Raw genomic sequence first — 22747 nt, forward strand, 5'->3', positions numbered from 1 at the left:
CTTGGGCCAAAGTTGGGCCGTGGACAGCAACACGAGACTGTACAGCTGGAAAGATATGTGAACCCCATAACGTTAGCAGAAAGCAGAACTAATTTGTTCAGGGTACCTTGTGTGGAGGAGGGAGGTTTTTGAGCCTATGATGAATAGAGGGAACTCCCTAATGTTTAAAGATCAACAAAGGAGTATCCTATCATTTGAGGCTTTTCCTCCTTAAAGGAACATTACACCACGGTTATGACTATTTCATATAGATACCTTTTTTCAGGTTGAAGTGATATAAAGGTGATATTCTACAAGCTCTGGACGGATGTTTAGATGTCTTCTTTTTATTGGCCACTACTTTTGCAAGATTAGTGAGTATTCACTATATATATGTATTTTTTTCTGATGGCTATGATTATCAGTCAGCTTCATGATTGCTCTACTTTTCATTAATTTTTTGGAAAACCACTGGCAAGCATATATACTTGTCTCCGATTACATCACTATCTATTCGTTTGTAGGTGGTTTCTGTGTGGTTTTTTTTTTTACATTTATTTCTACAGACTGTTTTTAAATTTTATATCTTTCCATATATTTTATTTTAATGCTAACATATGCTTTAATTTGCAAGTAGACCCTGATGCAGGCACTGAATGCTGAAACACGGCCCGTTTCGAGTAAATGATGTACAGCATCTTCTCATTAAAGGACATGTTCTGGTTTTGAAGGTTCTGGTGCTTTCTAGTTTAGACTACTCAGAATAATGCTGTTTTGAATTTTCATGTCATGATTGTTTTAACTGTTTTGTATGTTTTTCTCAAACCTACTTTAGATAAATATATTTTCAGACTAGTGCGATATAAAACCGTTGAAATAAATCAGTGTTACGTTCTATGTAATGTGATTATGATCAACAATGAATACATACGGTATATCTTATAATGCTTTACCATAGAATACCAACAGCCAGTCATTCCAATTAATAATGTTCATAATAGTGGAGAAGTGGCCTAGTGGTTAGGGTGGTGGACTTTGGTCCTGGGGAACTGAGAAACTGAGTTCGATTCCCACTTCAGGCACAGGCAGCTCCTTGTGACTCTGGGCAAGTCACTTAACCCTCCATTGCCCCAGGTACAAATAAGTACCTGTGACAATATGTAAGCCGCATTGAGCCTGCCATGAGTGGGAAAGCGTGGGGTACAAATGTAACAAAAACAAACATAAAAATAAATAATGATGTGTGCATAGGGACATAATCTCCTGGTCCCCATCCGTCCCCAGTCAATTATATTCCATTGCCACCCGATCCCCATGATGTTGCTACTGTCCCCTCAACATTCCCAGTCAATTCTTTTCTGTTCCTGTACCATCCCCATCATATTGGCACACTATGGATTCTTGAAATGTTATCCAGGAAAGTATTAATGATTATAGACTTATTTGTTTTTTTAAAACATATCTTTAGGAGTAAGATGTCTTTTGGAACATGATTTTGTATGTATGGTATTTAAAAAAAAAACTTTCCATATTCTGTGGGATGATGCAATATATAAATGCAAATAAATAAACTCCTCTCATCAAGGGCAGGGCTGTAGCTAGCTACGTGCAGGCAGTACAGGAAGCAAGGGAACCAAAACTGCACCCCATTTATTAGTCTTCCTTGCTTGGTTGTGATGCAGCGGATGGGGTGGGAACACCTGGGATTGTGCCATATGGGGCGTGTTTCCGGGTTGCTGCTCTAGGAGGCCCCAAAGTTTATAACACATGGAGTACAGCTGGACCTAGCTATCTCTGCATCTTCCTTTGATGAACATCCTTTGAAAGTTTTTGATTGTTTGGGTGTTCATGTCACATTATAGGAGTAATGTTATTAAGGTTACAATCTACTATAATAAAACTCACCCTCAACGTTCTGAAGTCACTCAGTCACTCACTGAAGGGTTCATGGATTCATGGTGGTGAAGCCACAACACTGACCATGTCTCTCTGCCCCGCCCTCGCATGACGGACCAATCAGAAAAAACACCCTCAACATTCTGAAACACAAAGGACCATCACAACACCGTTCCCAGGCAACGGAAGACGGACCAATCAGAGGAAACTACTTGACAATAAGGGAGGAGCATTCCCCAGCAAAATGGCTCATTATCTGTGCAGCACGGAGAGCACAGAACCACCACTGGAACGAGAGAAGAATATTCCTGCTGTGGGTATGTGCAAAAATAGACCGGGGGAGGGGGGGGGGGGAAATTTTTAAATGCCTAATGCCAGTACTGAAGAGTGCCAGAGGGCCTATAGCACAGACTATATTTGGGATTGCTTGACATGGAGTCAGAGGAGCCTGAAAACAACGTGCCCGTCACCATCTGGGACGTGGGCGAACAGGACAAGCTGCGGCCCAGCTGGAAGGATTACCCGCGACCCAGCCAGCAGCAAACAACGACCAAGGAAGGGGGAGGAGTACTCCTTCCCTGCCTAGGAATCGCTGGAGACTGGCTGCCAAACTAACGAAACAACCGCACACCGACGCACCACCTCCATCATTCGAAAGGCATCCACTCTTTCTTCAACAGAAATGCAAACTAATAATACAAAACAAACAAAGAATACATGGTTTCTCAGGCGGCTGCAGGAAACTCCCCACCCCCTTCCTCTTCCCCTTTTGCGGAAGCGGCCAAGGACGTGCCCAACCATCCCCAGCCTCAGGCAAGCTGTCTCCCACCTCGGGAATTCCCCGAGCATCCGGAAAAAGACGGCGCTGATTCCTGCAGCGCATAAATGTTCCAGCATTCCCCTGCAGCCGGACTGAAATGGACCAAACATACCGGATCACCCCCTGACGGCCCGAGACCGTGCTCTTCTCCCTTCCGCCAACTTAAAACAACCATCTCCGTCCTCAGGCAAGCCGTCACCCACCTCCAGGATGCCCAGAAGCCCAGCCCAATGGGAAAAGATGGCGCTGCTTCCAACAGCACATTTCTCTTCCAGCATTCCCCTACAGCAGCCCTGAAACGGCCAAAAAATACCGACAGACGAAGAACGTGCTCCTCTACCTTCCGCCCATCTAAAACAACACTGCTGCCTCAGCACAACACAAAAAAAAAAAACATGGGAAAAAAAAAACAACACTCAACAAAGGCTGACCCCCCCTACAACCACATTTACATTTCACCAACAGAAAGACCCCCCCTCCACAAACCTCCTTGACAGACAAAACCACACACACACAATACAACAGAAACACACCCTAAAAGCCACACACCAACCCAACCCACTTTGCCAGCACAGCACAGCACATCCCCCAACCCCCAAGCAAAAAACAAAACAAAAAAAAGACACACATCAACAACCTGCATACACACCGCACCCTCACACACTCACACACACACACAAAATAACTCTGTGACACATACACACACACAAAAAAAACCACATGCTAGCGCCCGTTTCATTGGTTTCGGAAACAGGCCTTTTTTACTAGTGTACATATAAAAATGATATACACATACATACTATAACGGAGGTTAATAGGCATGTACATAAGACGTGCCTAAAAAATGGTATATTCTGAGCAGGAAATGGGTGTTAATGTATTGTGATGCATAAGTAAAAATGTACTAAATATTTTATAATGCATGTATATGCTTATATCTAAAAAATAGTTTCTACATTTAGACCTCCTATCAATGATGCCTATACCTCAAATGACTTGCCTTTTGTGACCTGATACATGCTCTATGATGTGACCTGATACATGCTCTATGATGTGACCTGGTTGGAGCTGAAGCTTAGCTTAAAACAGATTGTTCAGCCATTGTTCCTTTTTATAGTTGTGATGCTAGGATTGACAGAAAATTAGCTTGGGAGGAGGATCCACGTAGTAAGACATGGAAGAATCTTACATTCTCTACTGCTGAGCGAAAGTTGACCAGTTGGCTGACTCTAGATATATTGGCGTCATCAAGAAGACAGGACCTGGTGCTTGATCAAGGACAGAGTAAGAAGGCTAGAAGGTTCACCTCTATTTTTGGTGGCCGGATTAGCCTTGGCTATACTCCTAATGTCTCCTCGTTGCTTCCACGGGTCCTCAATGTTATAATTATTGTGAAAGATACATTCAGCTTGCTGTAAATCCTCTTCCATGCCTTTTGGTTATGGTACGCTGTAGCTAAACGCTGTAGCTAAGATGGACATGGGCCCATGAAGGACCTTAACCTCCATCAGGAGGACATACAAATATAATATCCGAAATAATGGGTCAGATCAATGGTCCATCTAGCCCAGTATCCTGTTTCCAACAGTGGCCAATCCAGGTTACAAGTACCTGGCAAAAATGCAAATAGTAGCAACATTCCATGCTACCATTCCCAGGGCAAGCAGTGGATTATTCATGTATGTCTCAATAGCAGACTACGGACTTTTCTCCATGAAATTGTCCAAACCTTTTTTAAACCCAGACACGCTAACCACTATATCATCCAGCAAAGAGTTCCAGAGCTTAACTATTCATTGAGTGAATAAATATTTCCTGCTATTTGTTTTAAAAGTAATTCCATGTAACTTTATGGAGTGTCCCCTAGTTTTTGTTCTTTTTGAAAGAGTGAAAAATCAATTCACTTCTACTTGTACTGTACCACTCAGGATTTTGCAGACCTCGATCATAACTTCCCTCAGCCATCTCTTTTCCATGCTAAAGCCCTAACCTCTGTAGCTTTCCTCATATGAGAGGAGTTCCATTCTCTTTATCATTTCAGTCATTCTTCTTTGAACCTTTTCTAACTCCGCTATATCTTTTTTGAGATATGGCCACAAGAACTGAATGCAATCTCCCTGGTGCAATGCTTGCACTGCACTCCCCAAAAGTGCTCTTCTTGTCTTGGCAGCTATTGTGCTTTGCCTCAAGTACATGAATAGAACAGGCACATTGCCATCTAAGTGGGTGCAAAGTAGATGTGCACATGCCCCATCTACTGGAACTTAGGTTTCTTGAATCCAAATTTATAAAATAGCTGTATCTTTAATGCAGGAAACCTGTCTGCGGCTACTTTGTCTCAGTTGTGCTTGAGTATGTGCCTGCTCTGCTAAGTTCTGTTTCTAACAATACAAGGTATATGTTATCCACCCTGCTTCTTAAAAAAATGATCTACTTCTGCCTTGGCAAATATTCTTGCCTTCTGGAGAGGATCTAGGCTCTTAGGAGAGGGGAGGTTACGGGGTTTTCCTGAACTACTTTCCATTGCTCTAACTCCTGAGCCACATGAATGGAAGGGAGATGGAGTCACCTGAGTACAAGAGGAACACTGTTCTTTAACTAGCTCTATGATATCTCACCTAATGAAATGTTCACTACTGGCAAGATTACTTATGATGCATTGTCTGGTGCACCTGAAAAAAAAATATGAGCAAATGATAGAACCTCTGGAAACCAAATGCTATGCTCTCTCCAAATTTATGATAAGCTGATGTTCCTCAGGCTGCAACCTACGGGGCCTCTCCCCTTTCCTGGTTAGTGATGTCTTCTAATGAGCCTAGAAGTGGTAATGGTACCTGAAGCTTCTGGATAGAATACAAGTGTGGGAAACCTCCAATGTTTAGAGCATGCAGGCCAACAGACCAAGTGTCTGTTTAGAGCAGCAAAATTTGGGTGACAGCAGATCAGTACTTTAAATATTCTGTGAACTGGCATAGGGCTTTTCAGTACAGGCTCACACTTAAGTCCTGCCACATCCTACCCCTCCAACAGAAGTGTGTGTCAGAGAGGAAAGGACAATACACTGCTTGAGTACAGGCCTGTGTTTAAGGTCCTGCTGTCATACTTTCATTTGTGAGTGCAGTTTCAGGCCCAGGTGGAAGAAGGATACAGTGGCATCAGGGGGAAGAGGGGTGAGGTATGGTCTTGAGGGTGCTCAGTCGAAGGTGCTCCTAGGACATCAGATACAATTTTGACAGTCCTGACAACATGCCAATAATACATTCTAAACATTCAGCATTTTCGGTCACTTTGAAAAAGTTATTAAGGAGGATGTGTGTCAAACCTCTAGGGCTGGTCTATGTCTGGTGTTGTGTTGCATGGTCAGAGCCCTGATGTACACTTGTCTAGCCATGTCTGCACTAATCTTACAGCCAGCAGCTTTTAGGGCTGCTTCTCAGTGCTGGCTTAACCCAATGCATGAGGGGACCAGTAGTTCTGACTGCCCTATGGCACTGTCATTTCAAGTGCTTGCAGTTGAGCAGGATGGGTAACTAGAGCATTGCCTTTGTCAACCGCTAGGGTGCTTTGGGGTGGAGGGGGATAAAAATTAGTTTGGCCCCTAACAACTAAAAAAAAGTGTTCTCCTGTACTACGCTCAATAACAAGTATACAATGGGATGAAGCACAGGCCAGAGCAGCAGCAGCTCTGAGTCTGACATATAAGCTTCCAGGTGGGCTGGCAAGTCTGCAAGCAGGTTTTTCAAAAAGGCTAGAATTTCTTCAGATCATCAGCTGGTACTTAGCCAAAGTCAAAACGCAGGCTGGGCCCTGGATGTTCAACTCATCATTTTGCAGGGCTTTTATGAATGCAGCTCCCCAATATACTACAAACAAGAGGGAATGTTGCAATGCTGTTTGAAATGATTGGCTAGTATACCATAGCTGTACTATCAGGAAAACACTGATGTGTGTGGCAGAAGGCTTTTTTCACATGTAAAATATGTTTTATATGCAGAAAAGGGCTAAAATTGCACACCTGCATATGTATATAAAAAGTACACACATGCAGGGTCTCCAACAGGCACAGTTTTGGCAGAGTACAGGTTGAGTTACGATGTATACATACATTTAGACCAGCTTTGAAGCAGGAGTAAATGTGCATTGGCATTTAGTTTAGTTTATTGTGTTCTTGCTAAACCACCTTTTAATGATAAAACCAAAGCAGTGTACAATCTAAAATAGAAAAGGAAAGGAACTTCAAAATATTAAAGTAAAGTTAAAAAGAAGGGGGGGGGGGGGGGGGGGGGAAAGAAAACACAACCACACACCCACACAATAACATGTCAGCTACTGGTCTCCTGGCCTAGTAAAATCTCGGAATGTCAAAACAAGCAACTTAGGAAATTATTGGGGCTGGATAAGGAAACCTATATTTTAAAAGCCCATAGGTTTAAAATAGGTGCCTTTTTGGACTTCTAACATAGATATCCTGCTATATAATCAAGCCCTAGAAAAACCGAAGAGACCAGAAATGAAGTAAGGTCATCTGAAGGATGTTAGAAACCAAGCACTGTCAACACCTCCCCCACCCAATTCAAACTTTATGGTTAATTTGGGTGTCAAAATATAGGCAAATAAATAGCAGGCCTCAAATTATGCACCTTAATTTAGAAGCATTTGCAGCCAAAAGCTCCTACATTTTCCTGAAAATGAATGTAACTTCAGGCACTTACAATCTGAAAATTAACCCCATAGTTTTCTAGTTTTAATGGCACACAAGTGATGAGAATGCTTTTTGTTGTACTTTACAAATAACTTTCTGAAAAGAAGCTGGTATGGATAAAGAATAATGAAACATATTCAACATGATCAACAAACCTGAATCCATGGTGACAGACTTTGGAGGTTTAATAGGATAAAAGACAAATGGAAAAATGGCTCCAGTAATCTGATTTTGTACCTAAGACAATGAAGACATAAGAATTAATGTTCACCATCTTAAAGTATAACATAAGGTTTGTTACTAATTAAAAAGAAATTCTACACACAACCTCTACCTTTAACTGCTCTTATTGTCGGTAGTTATATATGGAGGTTTTTGCCATTGGATGGGAGTACTTAAGCAATTATCCTATGCAAGACAGGATACTTACATACCTGCACATTACTTTCATGGGTTATTTTCCTAAATTCATCCTGATGAATCACATGACCAACTATGTTGCTCCAAGGACCTTCCCAAGCCATTCATTACCAGTTAATGATCTAGAGTATGTATATATAAAGGTCCATGTTTACTAAGGTGCGTTAGCGTTTTTATCATGCGCTAACGTTAGAGACACCCATATACTCCTATGGGTGTCTCTAACGTTAGTGCATTCCCATGATTTCTTGTGTGCAACTCCTTGAAGGAAGCAAGTAGTTTGGATATGAAAAATAGTACTCTCCATCACCAAAGCAAATATTTTTTCTTGTGGCAACAAAGCAGGTGATTAACAAATTTATAAAACATCCAGAAAAAAAAAAAAGGCTTGGAAAATACAGATACTACCAATAGGCCAGGAGGGAAAGTATATATATATTAGAATATAGGCCACATATTTAGTGTTGTACAGATATTTTTCCACAAACCTCGACAGCCTACTGGGCAACAGACACAGCTGTGTGATGCCTACAGAAGGGATATGAAATGTGTGGTATGAAAGAGAAAGGAGTCCAGATGACTCCTAAGTATCGGAAAGAAGATAGCGGGGTGAAAGTTGTACCAAAAAGAGTAATAAGGGATGGTGGTGGTAAAGATACACTCGAGAACCAACATACTACTGTTTTATCAGTATTTAGTACTAACTGGGGTTCCTTGGGCCAGCTTGCAACACACCTCTAGGCAAGCATGGAGTGGAGCCAGAGAAGAGGAAGACGGGGAAATGGGGTATAGTGGAAGTATGCCATCTGCACAGAAGTGCGCTGCAATGCCAAAGGACTGAATAAGAGCAGCAAGTGGACTCAAAAAGAGGTTAAAGAGAAGAGGGGAGCCTCCTGACTCAGAACCCTGTTCTCAGAAACATTATCACCTATCATAACCTGAAAAGAGCGGTATGATAAAAAGGAAGTGAACCAAAATAGGACTACACCAGGTCGAAAGCCGCAGAAAGATCAAGAGAGACAGCTAAAACAGTGTTGTGCTGATCAAAATGGGAGTGAAGTTCACTGATAAGTGCAGTTGTAACAGTGTCGGTGCTATGGTGAGGTCGAAATCCTGACTGACAGGGATGGAGAGCTAGTATTTTTTCTGAAAAGGATGTAAGTTTATTAAACACGATTTTCTCTAATGCTTTAGACATAAAGCAAATATTGGAGACAGGACAGTAACTGCCAGGTATAGATGGATTGAGGTTTTTTTTTTTTTTTTTTAGAAGAGTAGGCCAAACAATAGCGTGTTTCCATAGATCAGGGATCTGTCCTAATGATAAGCTTTGGGTGAGCAAAGATAATAGCGTTGGTAGCAGATTCAGCTCTGGCATTTTTAGCCAGAAAGAAGGAAGAGTATCACATAGACAGTAAGTAGTCTTCATGAGTGACAAAGTTATCTGTAGGCTAAAAAGGGTTGGGATTTCTTTTTTTTTTTATTATTGAAATTGTTATCAAATAAACAGCATACAAACAGCCAAAACTTCAATTACAATTTGCTTTTCATTTGTTAATTCCCCCCTCCACCTAACATTCCACATCCTACCCTCCCTCCCTACCCAGGTGGTGACTGAGTGTGATCATTATATTGTTCATAAAGTGTCCAAATCTTATTGAAAGATAGTACGGACCCTCTTCGCATAGCTGTTAGCTTGGACATTTGGTAAAGAAAGTCTACTTTCCTGGTTACCATCTGTAAGGATGGTGTCTCTACTTGCTTCCACGTTCGAGCCAATCCTAGTTTTGCAGCAACAAAATATTGAATCGCCAACCTGTGTTGCCAGCTTGGTATGGACGCTGGTCGGAAATGAAGCAAGCAGTGTCCCGCTTTCCATGCATATGTCCTCTGTAGTATTCTATTAACCAAGTCCATTACAGCCTTCCAATATACATTTACTTTCTCGCATGTCCACCAAATGTGATAAAATGATCCCCTTTGTCCACATTCTCTCCAATATTGCCCCGACACTCCCAGGTACATTTTATGGAGGCGTTCAGGCGTATAGTACCACCAGTACAACATTTTAAATCCATTTTCATTCACTGTTTGTGCCAGCGATGGTTTAAGTAAGTATTTATAATTTGCTTTCCATTCTGCTTTGGTGTATGTGGTCTGTAACGCTTCCTCCCACTGGGCTTGATAGCGCACCTGTGGGTCGGTGCGCCCCCCCAGCAGGGCCAAGTATATGCGAGTTATACCTCCCCTGCCTCCCCCTCTACTAATAGCTATTTCCATGGCTGTTTCGGCTAGGTCTAACTCGTCCTGCGCTTTCTTTTTAAGGAAGCTACGTAAGTTACAGTAATAGGTGAGGTCTCTTTCTTTTAGACCATACTCTTCCTGAAGCTCATTGAATTGAAGCATTTTTCCCTCTTTCCACAATTGTCCCAGTGTGCACAACCCTGCTTGGGCCCATACTTTAAATACCTTCTCCAATCTCCCCAGTGAAAATCCTGTTGCCCACCTTATAGCCGTTTGCCGATAATAATTCCTCTTAGGGAAAAGCTTCTTCCTCACTTGATACCATGTCCACATTGGATGTTTTAGTCCAATGGGCATTTGTTTAATTATAGGGACCATTTCCTCCCCTGGTATCCATAAGATATCCTCAATTGCTCTCCTACCCAACCATGCTCTTTCCCAATGTAACCATTTCTTGGCTGCTCCAGGGGACCATTCTGCCAAAATACGAATTTGTGCCGCTTGGTAGTATAAGTAAAAGTTAGGTACCCCCATTCCTCCTCTCTCCCAAGATTGGTACATCATAGTTCGCCGTACTCTTGGTGGGCGTTTTTTACATATATATGTAAACATTTTGCGATTGAGTTTTGCAAAAAAGCTATTGGGGATTGGTATCGGAATTGCCATAAACAGATACAACAATTTCGGGAGCAGCATCATTTTAATAGCATTAATGCGCCCTTTCCAGGAAACATTAAGTCCTTCCCATTTGTCCAATTCGCTAAATAAAAAAAGGGTTGGGATTTCAAATGGAGACCATTGAAAGGAACCAACCTCAGGTGGTGATGAAATGGGAGTGGGCAGACTGGACAGGACTGGAAAAGGACTAGCTAAAGAATTTATCTTGTCAAAAAAAAAAAAAAAAACAGAGCCAGTACTTCAGCTGAGAGAGGGATCTACATAATAGCATGTGCCTTGTGTTCTGTTTATATAGAGAACAGATCCTTGGAGGGATTAGCAGATGTTACAAATTTCTTAGTAATAAATTCCATGTTCTCTTTTTTTAGTTGAGAATTGAAATCTTGGTGGAGTTGACGGCATTTGGGGAGAGTCTTAGGGGTTTGGGATTTTTTTCAGTGCCTTTCAGCCTGGCGGTACTGGCGCTTTAGCAAGCAAAATGCAAGGGTATACCAATTATGCCTCTTAGGAGTGTTGCGTTGAATAAAAGTCTTTGGGACAATTGTACCAAGGCCTTTAGCAACAATGGAATACCAAGACTCAGTCTGAACATTAAGTGATTTAGCAGAGAAGTCAGGTGGCAACAGAAAATGAGAGGGAGAAACTGAGGTCACATCAATCTTGGAAAGTGTCCTAGACCTGTAGCCAGTGGGTACTGGTGGTGTTGGAAGGGGTGGTGGTGGTAGAGAAAGGTGGAAGAGAACAAGAGAGCGGTCAGACCATGCGAGAGGAGAGGAAGAGACAGCTGATAGGGTTACATGAGATTCCAGCAAGGTTAATACTAGATCTAGAATGTAACTAGCAGCATGGGTTGGAAGTGAGATTTATTGGTACAGAGATAAATCAGACAAGAATTCAAGGAAGGCTTTAGTCCTGGGATTTGTAGAATAATCTACATGGATGTTAAAATCACCCAGAATAAGCAGGTTATGGAAGCGCAGCAAGTAGCTTTCAATACAACAGATCGACAGGATTCCCAACCTGCTGCAGATATAAGGGGTGGGGGGCAGTAAAAGAGAAGAACAAATAACGGTGAAGCTGTGTGTTAATTCTGATAATTAGCAATTCCAGATAGGAAAAAGAAGGGAACTCTGTGACTTTCAAGTAAGTATTGTAAATGAGGGCCAGACCACTGCCAGATTTGGAGGTCCAGGAGGCAAAATGGATATCACAGTTTGGAGGGAGGCAAGCGTTGAGATGGGACTCTTCACCAGTTTTAATCCAAGTCTTTGTTAAGACAAAATAGGGAACAGTTGTACTAGTTATCTGACTGCAATTGAGAAATCATTTAGACCATACAGATCTACAGTTTAAGAGACCAATGGGAAAGTTAATAGATAGTGGGATAGGCTGCGGAACCTGATCAAACGTATGGCGGTTTAGTGGCAACAACGAAAGAAGGAGGCATTGTTTAACCCAAGTAGAGGGCAGACGATGCTTCCAAAACACAGGGATGGGCACCCCAGAATAAGTAGCAAACTCACCAAAAAAGAGTCATATGCGATGGTCATTGTCGGTATGTGCAGGATGAGAAGAGGTGAGGGGACTAATATTATTTTTTTGGCTTGCGCCATAGGCGAGCTGTGCAGAATGAACAGAGAGGTAGCGTCTTGAAAAGCAACCAGTAGTGAGAGTAAAATCCTATCTGTTCCCTGGGTTGACTAGGCTTCAGACTTTGAGGATTGTCTGTTGTGATGGAGATAGTGAGAAGCACTGCACTGGAGTGCCTGTTCCTGGATAGGTTCCTAAAAGAAAAGTCCATAAGCCATTATTAAGATGGGGAAAATCTACTGCTTATTTCTAGGATAAGCAGCATAAAATGTATTGTACTGTTTTGGGATATTGCCAGGTACTTGTAACATGGATTGGTTATTGTTGGAAACAGGATGTTGGGCTTGATGGAACTTCGGTGTGTGCCAGTATGGCAACACTTACGTTCTTATGCCTACATTGAGGCTAATTCAAGACTCGAAAATATTAATCCAATATTGTGCATAGGAAAGGAACAAATCCATTCTTGAGTAGTGTTTTCAACTGATCTGAGTAAATTGCCAAAATAAACACAACATACACTTTTTATATAAATTCTTATATGTATATCACAAATATAGCTTCTCAAACACAATAGTGACACATCAAACAGGATCTTCAAGCACCGATGCATATTGTAAAATGTACAAGGCACAGAGGTTTCATAACTGTGTGGAAATGGATAGCCTTCAAAGAAATTGGTCCAAGTTACAGGATTACTGCTATCTATGCAGTGGTCTGATCATGAAGTATTGTGGGTCTGAACACTACTGTTTGTAGGGAGAAGGCAGAGGTCGGCCTAGCCTCTGGTTTGTCAAAATAGTAGGTGTTCCTCTCTTAGGGACAGGTGACCAGCTATGGGGGTACCCCCCTACTCTACCCAGGACTTGTCTAAACATTTATTTAAGACACTTAGGGGTAGATTCAAGAAAGTGCATCAAAAATTAGGTGCTAAAAATATAGGCGCTACATGCCAATTCTAATTGCATGCAAAATTGCTATTACAGAGTGTAAGTCAGCATGTTCGCCTAACTTTAGGCATGAGCACTTACATCATGTCAAAGGCTGGTGTACATGGTCACACCTAAAGTAGGCAGCTACACATGTGATAGCATCCTATAGCTTATACAACTGTAAGACACACACATGATTGGCTAATATACAGATCCCCTTTGTACTTGCATGCTATAGCATTTACACACTAAGGCCCCACTGCATAAAACTCCGGCAATATTCCAAATAGTGCTGTAAATATATCACCAGAACAACACCCCCCAATGCAAATATAGGCGCTCATAGCACTGAACATTAGGGAGTTTGGCGGGACGATTGTGCTTTGGAGTGGGAGGATAGTGCTTGGTGCATACGCAAAAGAGTTGTGTGGTAAACTATGCTCCTGAGCGCATGCGCCTGGTAAAACACAAACGGTAAGTACACATTGGTGCCTGTTTTCTGTGGCCTGAATATAAGCATTTTATTTTTTTTTTTAGCTTGGACACTTATATTTAGATGCATGAAACAGACACCAATGTGTGCTTTCACTGGGCATTTAAAAAAATATTTTTTTTAGCATAGACACTTTAAATTTAGATGCATGAAACAGACACCAATGTATGATTTTGCTTGGGTCTGCATTTCTCACGACCAAGGCTTAAGGGCTTGCATGGGCTTCCTTCTGCTTCCAAAAGCTATCAAAAGCTGGCAAATTTTGCAGAAAGAATCAAGGGAGAAGCATGAGAATCATGGAAAATCCTCTCTTCCAACACCCTAATGCCTGCTCTGACCTTGCATTATTTTTTGCAACAATGCTGCAGTTGATCTTGAAAGGTAAAGTCCCCTGAAGCAGCCCGAATGGGGACTTTAACCTTTCAGGATGCTTGATTGAATTCACAGCACTGCAAGGAAGTTTGATAAAGCAGTGGCGTTCCTAGGGGGGCTGACACCCGGGGTGGATCGCCGATGCGCCCCGCCCCCCCAGGTGCAGTGCCCCCCCCCCGGTGCAGCACGACCCCCCCCCCACCCCGGCGAAAGAACCCCCTCCACCGGGTGCACGCCACTGGGGGGGGTGCTGGGGGGGGAACAGGGCAGAGGGAGCATGGAAACGAACGAAGCTGACCGGCGCATGGCACCCCCTCGCGGACCGCCCCCACCTTGGTACGCCACTGTGATAAAGTGTCTTTGTAGATCTGTTATCAGCCTTCATCTACATACTGCAGCACTAGAAACTAACAAGTTGAATTGAAAGTCTTCTGATCAAGATGAGTAAAATTATATTTGAAATTTTGAAACTGTTTAAAAATGTAAAAGTGATTTAAAAGTCAAAAATTTAAAATTCACAGAGAGATGTATTATTGATAAAGATTGTTCAGCTTAATGGAGTTTTTTCAGGACCTATGATCGTGTTTTTTTTTTAGTTAGACCTATGCCTTTATATGGTCAATGAACTACACTTAGGTCATAACATAACAGCCATACTGAATCAGACAAATGGTCCATCTAGCCCAGTATCCTGTTTCCGACAGTGACCAATCCAGGTCACAAGTACCTGGAAGAAACTCAAATAGTAGCAACATTCCAAGCTACCATTCCCGGGGCAAGCAGTGTCTATTTCAATAGCAGACTACTGACTTTTCTCCAGGAACTTATCCAAACCTTTTTTAAAACCCAGACACGATTATCGCTGTTACCACATCCTCTGGCAACGAGTTCCAGAGCTTAACTATCCATTTAGTGAAAAAATATTTCCTCCTATTTGTTGTAAAAGTGGAGTGTCCCCCTTTGTACTTTTTGAGAGTAAAAAAAATCAATTCACTTTTACCCTTTCTATACCACTCAGGATTTTGTAGACCTCAATCATATCCACCTCAGCTGTCTCTTTTCCAAGTTGAAAAGCCCTAACCTCTTTAGCCTTTCCACATGTGAGAGGAGTTCTACCCCCTTTCTGTAAGCCAAATTTAGACTCTTAGGTAGAAAGCTGAAATCCAGATCCTCCAGGGTTGCATTTTCAGAAATGCTCCTCGTTCCACATGTAGGAGCCAAGAAGCAGGCAGAGCTCTGAAGTCTCAGTGCATGAATGAGGAGATGATGCAGGGAGGGGGGATTTATATGTGTTAGGAACTGGGCAATATTCTGGGGAATGGGGAGTCTATTCCGAAAGGATGATGGCGCTAACATTTAAAATGGAGATAGAGCAGTTTGTAAACTAAAATGGGGAGGGGACACGAAAACAGTCACCGAGGAGCACATGGTTCAGTGTGGAGTATCCTAAACAGGACACCAGAAATAGAAAAGTTTCAACATTGGTGAAAGAATGTTTAAGGAGAGAGCAGAGTAAAGTATGCAAATTATTCCCGTCAACTTCTAAGCAACTTGTAGATATGGGGAAAAATACAATTTTTTCTGCATATAAGTGCTAGAAGCCTAAAACATAAGATGGGAGGGTTAGAGAATATAGCACTTAATGAAGTGGTAGATATAACAGGCATGTGAGAGACCTAGTGGAAGGAGGACAATCAATGGGACACTGTGTTAACAGGGTACAAATTATATTGCAATAATTAGAGTGGATCAAACTGGAGGGGGGTTGCACTATATGTTAAAGAGGGAATTTAGTCAAATAAAATAAACATTCTACATGAAATAGATGGCAGTGTGAAATCCTTATGGATAGATATTCCATGTGTGAAGGGAAGTAGTATGCTGGTAGGTTTGTACTACCGTCCGCCAGGACAGAATGAATAGACGAAGAAATGTTTACAGAAATTAGGAAAGCTGGCAAATTGGGCAACATTATAATAACGGGTGACTGGCTTGCTGATGTGTTTTGCCTGTAGTGGTGGGAAATACGCAAGTTGGGTTTGTGAGGGGTAATCAGTTCTCAATGTTCACAAAGTGGTATTGGCCATGTATTATTGTAAATCTGTGAGACTGCTGGCCCTCGTAGTCAGTCTCTATGCTAAAAAGGCTTTTGTCAGGGTGGGCTGGCAGTTTCTTTTTCAGGTTTTGAGGTATGTGGGTGTTGGGGACTGGTTTCTGGATGCTATTCTCACTCTGTACTCAAACCCTTTCACCCATGTCTTGGATAATGGGGTGAGGATTTCACCGTTCCGGATTCTTAGAGGCATAAAGTTGGGGTGCCTCGTTGCCTTCATTGTTCATTTTAACATTGGAACCACTTTTGCGTTTTATTAACCACAGGGATGATACTGGAGGAGTACCTATGTACGGGGAACAGATCAAGGTGCTTGCTTTTGCTGATAACCTATTGGTGGTGTTAACTGACCCAATAGAGGTCCTTGCATCAGCTGCTTGTTTTGATCAGAGAATACAGAGCACTTTCCAGATTTGGCTTAAATCTTCATAAATCTAAAGCAATGTCACTTTTACCAGAAGTTCGCTATGGATGGGCTAGGGAGTTCCCCCTATCTTGGGAAGGCGGGGTTCTCAAATACTTGGATGTCCTCCTTCCTGTTGACTTGAGCATCATGTATGATATTAATATACACGTCCTGTTAACTAGCACCGTTCAACACTTGAATGTTTGGAAGGCATACCCCCTTTTGCTACGGGGTAAGATATATCTATATATTATGCTTCAGATCCCTCGTTGGCTCTCTGTTTTCCAAATGCAGTCCCTTAATTTACATAGATCAGACAAAGAAAATATACATAAGAGCCTTGCAAGGTTATCTTTGGGGAGGTACGAGGCCCCAGTTGCCCTTGGCTGTTTTACACAAGTCGAGAGCACAGGTTGCTATGGGTCTGTTGGACTTGCATAATTTGATTGTGGCATGTGTTATCTTAATGACTGGTTTCGCCACAAATCCTATTTCTCTGTGACAGCTCTGGAAACAAACTTGCAGGGAGGGTGCACTGCAGCTGCTTACTTCACTCCAGGAGAGGCCATCAATCTGAGACTCTGAAGTTCTTGGATGTTACAGTCCCATCCTCTCTTATCTAATTTATCTAGGAATCTTCACGATATTGACCCTTCATCTCTATCCATGTTTCAAACCTCCTCTCTACTGTGGCACCATCCACATCTGTCAACGAGGCTGTTTCTTCTTACAACAATACTCTATCCTCTGCCTTAGACACTCTTGCACCTTTGATGACCCGCCCTATAAGGCTTACAAAACCTCAACCATGGCTGACTTCTAATATCTGCTACCTACGTTCCTGTACCCGCTCCGCCGAACGCCTCTGGCGGAAATCTCAGGCCCTTGCTGATTTCTTACACTTTAAGTTCATGCTGAACTCCTTCCAATCTGCTCTTTTCGCGCCAAACAGGATTATTATATCCAACTGACCAACTCTCTTGGCTCTAAACCCTCGACTTCTCTTCACCTCATTGAACTCTCTCCTCAAGGTGTCCCCTCCCCCAACTCCCCCTTCATTATCTCCTCAGACCCTTGCTGAATTCTTTCACGACAAGGTTCAAAAGATAAACCTTGAATTCTCTACCTCGCCACCTCTCCCTCCACTAGTCCATTCCCCTCTCTCTCCTTCCCCTCAATCCTTTTCCTCCTTTCCTGAAGTTACTATAGAGGAAACTACACTTCCCCTTTCTTCCTCAAAATGTACCACATGTTCCTCTGATCCCATTCCCACCCACCTTCTTAATGCCATCTCACCTGCTCTTATTCCTTTTATCTGTCACATTCTCAACCTCTCACTTTCCACTGCAACTGTCCCTACTGCCTTTAAACATGCTGTGGTCACACCTCTCCTTAAAGCGAATGCTACATACCTGTAGAAGGTATTCTCCGAGGACAGCAGGCTGATTGTTCTCACTGATGGGTGACGTCCACGGCAGCCCCTCCAATCGGAAACTTCTCTAGCAAAGTCCTTTGCTAGTCCTCGCGCGCCCGCGCGCACCGCGCATGCGCGGCCGTCTTCCCGCCCGAAACCGGCTCGAGCCGGCCAGTCCAGTATGTAGCAAGACAATACACTTCAAGGGAAGACACAACTCCAATGGGGAGGCGGGCGGGTTTGTGAGAACAATCAGCCTGCTGTCCTCGGAGAATACCTTCTACAGGTATGTAGCATTCGCTTTCTCCGAGGACAAGCAGGCTGCTTGTTCTCACTGATGGGGTATCCCTAGCCCCCAGGCTCACTCAAAACAACAACCATGGTCAATTGGGCCTCGCAACGGCGAGGACATAACTGAGATTGACCTAAAAAATTTACCAACTAACTGAGAGTGCAGCCTGGAACAGAACAAACAGGGCCCTCGGGGGGTGGAGTTGGATCCTAAAGCCCAAACAGGCTCTGAAGAACTGACTGCCCGAACCGACTGTCGCATCGGGTATCCTGCTGCAGGCAGTAATGAGATGTGAATGTGTGGACAGATGACCACGCTTTGCAAATTTCTTCAATGGAGGCTGACTTCAAGTGGGCTACCGACGCAGCCATGGCTCTAACATTATGAGCCGTGACATGACCCTCAAGAGCCAGCCCCGCCTGGGCGTAAGTGAAGGAAATGCAATCTGCTAGCCAATTGGATATGGTGCGTTTCCCTACAGCCACTCCCCTCCTATTGGGATCAAAAGAAACAAACAATTGGGCGGACTATCTGTGGGGCTGTGTCCGCTCCAGGTAGAAGGCCAATGCTCTCTTGCAGTCCAATGTGTGCAGCTGACGTTCAGCAGGGCAGGAATGAGGACAGGGAAAGAATGTTGGCAAGACAATTGACTGGTTCAGATGGAACTCCGACACGACCTTTGGCAAGAACTTAGGGTGAGTGCGGAGGACTACTCTGTTATGATGAAATTTGGTGTAAGGGGCCTGGGCTACCAGGGCCTGAAGCTCACTGACTCTACGAGCTGAAGTAACTGCCACCAAGAAAATGACCTTCCAGGTCAAGTACTTCAGATGGCAGGAATTCAGTGGCTCAAAAGGAGGTTTCATCAGCTGGGTGAGAACGACATTGAGATCCCATGACACTGTAGGAGAATTGACAGGGGGCTTTGACAAAAGCAAACCTCTCATGAAGCGAACAACTAAAGGCTGTCCCGAGATCGGCTTACCTTCCACATGGTAATGGTATGCACTGATTGCGCTAAGGTGAACTCTTACAGAGTTGGTCTTGAGACCAGACTCAGACAAGTGCAGAAGGTATTCAAGCAGGGTCTGTGTAGGACAAGAGCGAGGAGCTAGGGCCTTGCTGTCACACCAGACGGCAAACCTCCTCCACAGAAAGAAGTAACTCCTCTTAGTGGAATCTTTCCTGGAAGCAAGCAAGACGCGGGAGACACCCTCTGACAGACCCAAAGAGGCAAAGTCTACGCTCTCAACATCCAGGCCGTGAGAGCCAGGGACCGGAGGCTGGGATGTAGAAGAGCCCCTTCGTCCTGCGTGATGAGGGTCGGAAAACACTCCAATCTCCACGGTTCTTCTGAGGATAACTCCAGAAGAAGAGGGAACCAGATCTGACGCGGCCAAAAGGAGCAATCAGAATCATGGTGCCTCGGTCTTGCTTGAGTTTCAACAAAGTCTTCCCCACCAGAGGAATGGGAGGATAAGCATACAGCAGGCCCTCCCCCCAATCCAGGAGGAAGGCATCCGATGCCAGTCTGCCGGGGGCCTGAAGCCTGGAACAGAACTGAGGGACTTTGTGGTTCACTCGAGATGCGAAGAGATCCACCAAGGGGGTGCCCCACGCTTGGAAGATCTGGCGCACCACTCTGGAGTTGAGCGACCACTCGTGAGGTTGCATAATCCGGCTCAGTCTGTCGGCCAGACTGTTGTTTACGCCTGCCAGATATGTGGCTTGGAGCACCATGCCGAGACGGCGAGCCCAGAGCCACATGCTGACGGCTTCCTGACACAGGGGGCGAGATCCGGTGCCCCCCTGCTTGTTGACATAGTACATGGCAACCTGGTTGTCTGTCTGAATTTGGATAATTTGATGGGACAGCCGATCTCTGAAAGCCTTCAGAGCGTTCCAGATCGCTCGCAACTCCAGGAGATTGATCTGTAGACCGCGTTCCTGGAGGGACCAGCTTCCTTGGGTGTGAAGCCCATCGACATGAGCTCCCCATCCCAGGAGAGACGCATCCGTTGTCAGCACTTTTTGTGGCTGAGGAATTTGGAAAGGACGTCCCAGAGTCAAATTGGACCAGATTGTCCACCAATACAGGGATTCGAGAAAACTCGTGGACAGGTGGATCACGTCTTCTAGACCCCCAGCAGCCTGATACCACTGGGAGGCTAGGGTCCATTGAGCAGATCTCATGTGAAGACGGGCCATGGGAGTCACATGAACTGTGGAGGCCATGTGGCCCAGCAATCTCAACATCTGCCGAGCTGTGATCTGCTGGGACGCTCGCACCCGCGAGACGAGGGACAACAAGTTGTTGGCCCTCGTCTCTGGGAGATAGGCGCGAGCCGTCTGAGAATCCAGCAGAGCTCCTATGAATTCGAGTTTCTGCACTGGGAGAAGATGGGACTTTGGATAATTTATCACAAACCCCAGTAGCTCCAGGAGGTGAATAGTCATCTGCATGGACTGCAGGGCTCCTGCCCCGGATGTGTTCTTCACCAGCCAATCGTCGAGATATGGGAACACGTGCACCCCCAGCCTGCGAAGTGCCGCTGCTACCACAGCTAGGCACTTTGTGAACACCCTGGGCGCAGAGGCGAGCCCAAAGGGTAGCACACAGTACTGGAAGTGGCGTGTGCCCAACTGAAATCGCAGATACTGTCTGTGAGCTGGCAGTATCGGGATGTGTGTGTAGGCATCCTTCAAGTCCAGAGAGCATAGCCAATCGTTTTGCTGAATCATGGGGAGAAGGGTGCCCAGGGAAAGCATCCTGAACTTTTCTTTTACGAGATATTTGTTCAGGGCCCTTAGGTCTAGGATGGGACGCATCCCCCCTGTTTTCTTTTCCACAAGGAAGTACCTGGAATAGAATCCCAGCCCTTCTTGCCCGGATGGCACGGGCTCGACCGCATTGGCGCTGAGAAGGGCGGAGAGTTCCTCTGCAAGTACCTGCTTGTGCTGGAAGCTGTAGGATTGAGCTCCCGGTGGACAATTTGGAGGTTTTGAGGCCAAATTGAGGGTGTATCCTTGCCGGACTATTTGCAGAACCCACTGATCGGAGGTTATGAGAGGCCACCTTTGGTGAAAAGCTTTCAACCTCCCCCCGACCGGCAGGTCGCCCGGCACTGACACTTGGATGTCGGCTATGCTCTGCTGGAGCCAGTCAAAAGCTCGCCCCTTGCTTTTGCTGGGGAGCCGCGGGGCCCTGCTGAGGCGCACGCTGCTGACGAGAGCGAGCGCGCTGGGGCTTAGCCTGGGCCGCAGGCTGTCGAGAAGGAGGATTGTACCTACGCTTACCAGAAGCATAGGGAACAGTCTTCCTTCCCCCAAAAAATCTTCTACCTGTAGAGGTAGATGCTGAAGGCTGCCGGCGGGAGAACTTGTCGAATGCGGTGTCCCGCTGGTGGAGAGACTCTACCACCTGCTCGACTTTCTCTCCAAAAATGTTGTCCGCACGGCAAGGCGAGTCCGCAATCCGCTGCTGGAGTCTATTCTCCAGGTCGGCGGCACGCAGCCATGAGAGCCTGCGCATCACCACACCTTGAGCAGCGGCCCTGGACGCAACATCAAAGGTGTCATACACCCCTCTGGCCAGGAATTTTCTGCACGCCTTCAGCTGCCTGACCACCTCCTGAAAAGGCTTGGCTTGCTCAGGGGGAAGAGCATCAACCAAGCCCGCCAACTGCCGCACATTGTTCCGCATGTGTATGCTCGTGTAGAGCTGGTAAGACTGGATTTTGGCCACGAGCATAGAGGAATGGTAGGCCTTCCTCCCAAAGGAGTCTAAGGTTCTAGAGTCCTTGCCCGGGGGCGCCGAAGCATGCTCCCTAGAACTCTTAGCCTTCTTTAGGGCCAGATCCACAACTCCAGAATCATGAGGCAACTGGGTGCGCATCAGATCTGGGTCCCCATGGATCCGGTACTGGGACTCGATCTTCTTGGGGATGTGGGGATTAGTTAGAGGTTTTGTCCAGTTCGCAAGCAATGTCTTTTTTAGGACATGGTGCAAGGGAACAGTGGACGCTTCCTTAGGTGGAGAAGGATAGTCCAGGAGCTCAAACATTTCAGCCCTGGGCTCGTCCTCCACAACCACCGGGAAGGCATTGGCCGTAGACATCTCCCGGACAAAGGAAGCGAAAGACAGACTCTCAGGAGGAGAAAGCTGTCTTTCAGGAGAGGGAGTGGGATCAGAAGGAAGACCCTCAGACTCCTCGTCAGAGAAATATCTGGGGTCTTCTTCTTCCTCCCACGAGGCCTCACCCTCGGTGTCAGACACAAGTTCACGAACCTGTGTCTGCAACCTCGCCCGGCTCGACTCAGTGGAGCCACGTCCACGATGGGGGCGTCGAGAGGTAGACTCCCTGGCCCGCATCGGCGAAGCTCCCTCCGCCGACGT

At 44.9% G+C, this 22747-nt stretch overlaps 1 protein-coding gene across 1 annotated transcript in view; it reads right to left on the reverse strand.

Moving 5' to 3' along the window:
- Positions 1-22747, reverse strand: part of VPS13A (vacuolar protein sorting 13 homolog A) — a 556982-nt gene that overhangs the window by 144687 nt on the left and 389548 nt on the right. The window contains exon 57 of the mRNA XM_030193720.1: positions 7553-7634. Coding sequence (XP_030049580.1) covers positions 7553-7634 — 82 coding nt within the window. The remainder of the gene's footprint in view (positions 1-7552; positions 7635-22747) is intronic.

The sequence above is a fragment of the Microcaecilia unicolor genome, chromosome 2 (assembly GCF_901765095.1).
Source record: "Microcaecilia unicolor chromosome 2, aMicUni1.1, whole genome shotgun sequence".
Taxonomy (NCBI): Eukaryota; Metazoa; Chordata; class Amphibia; order Gymnophiona; family Siphonopidae; genus Microcaecilia; species Microcaecilia unicolor.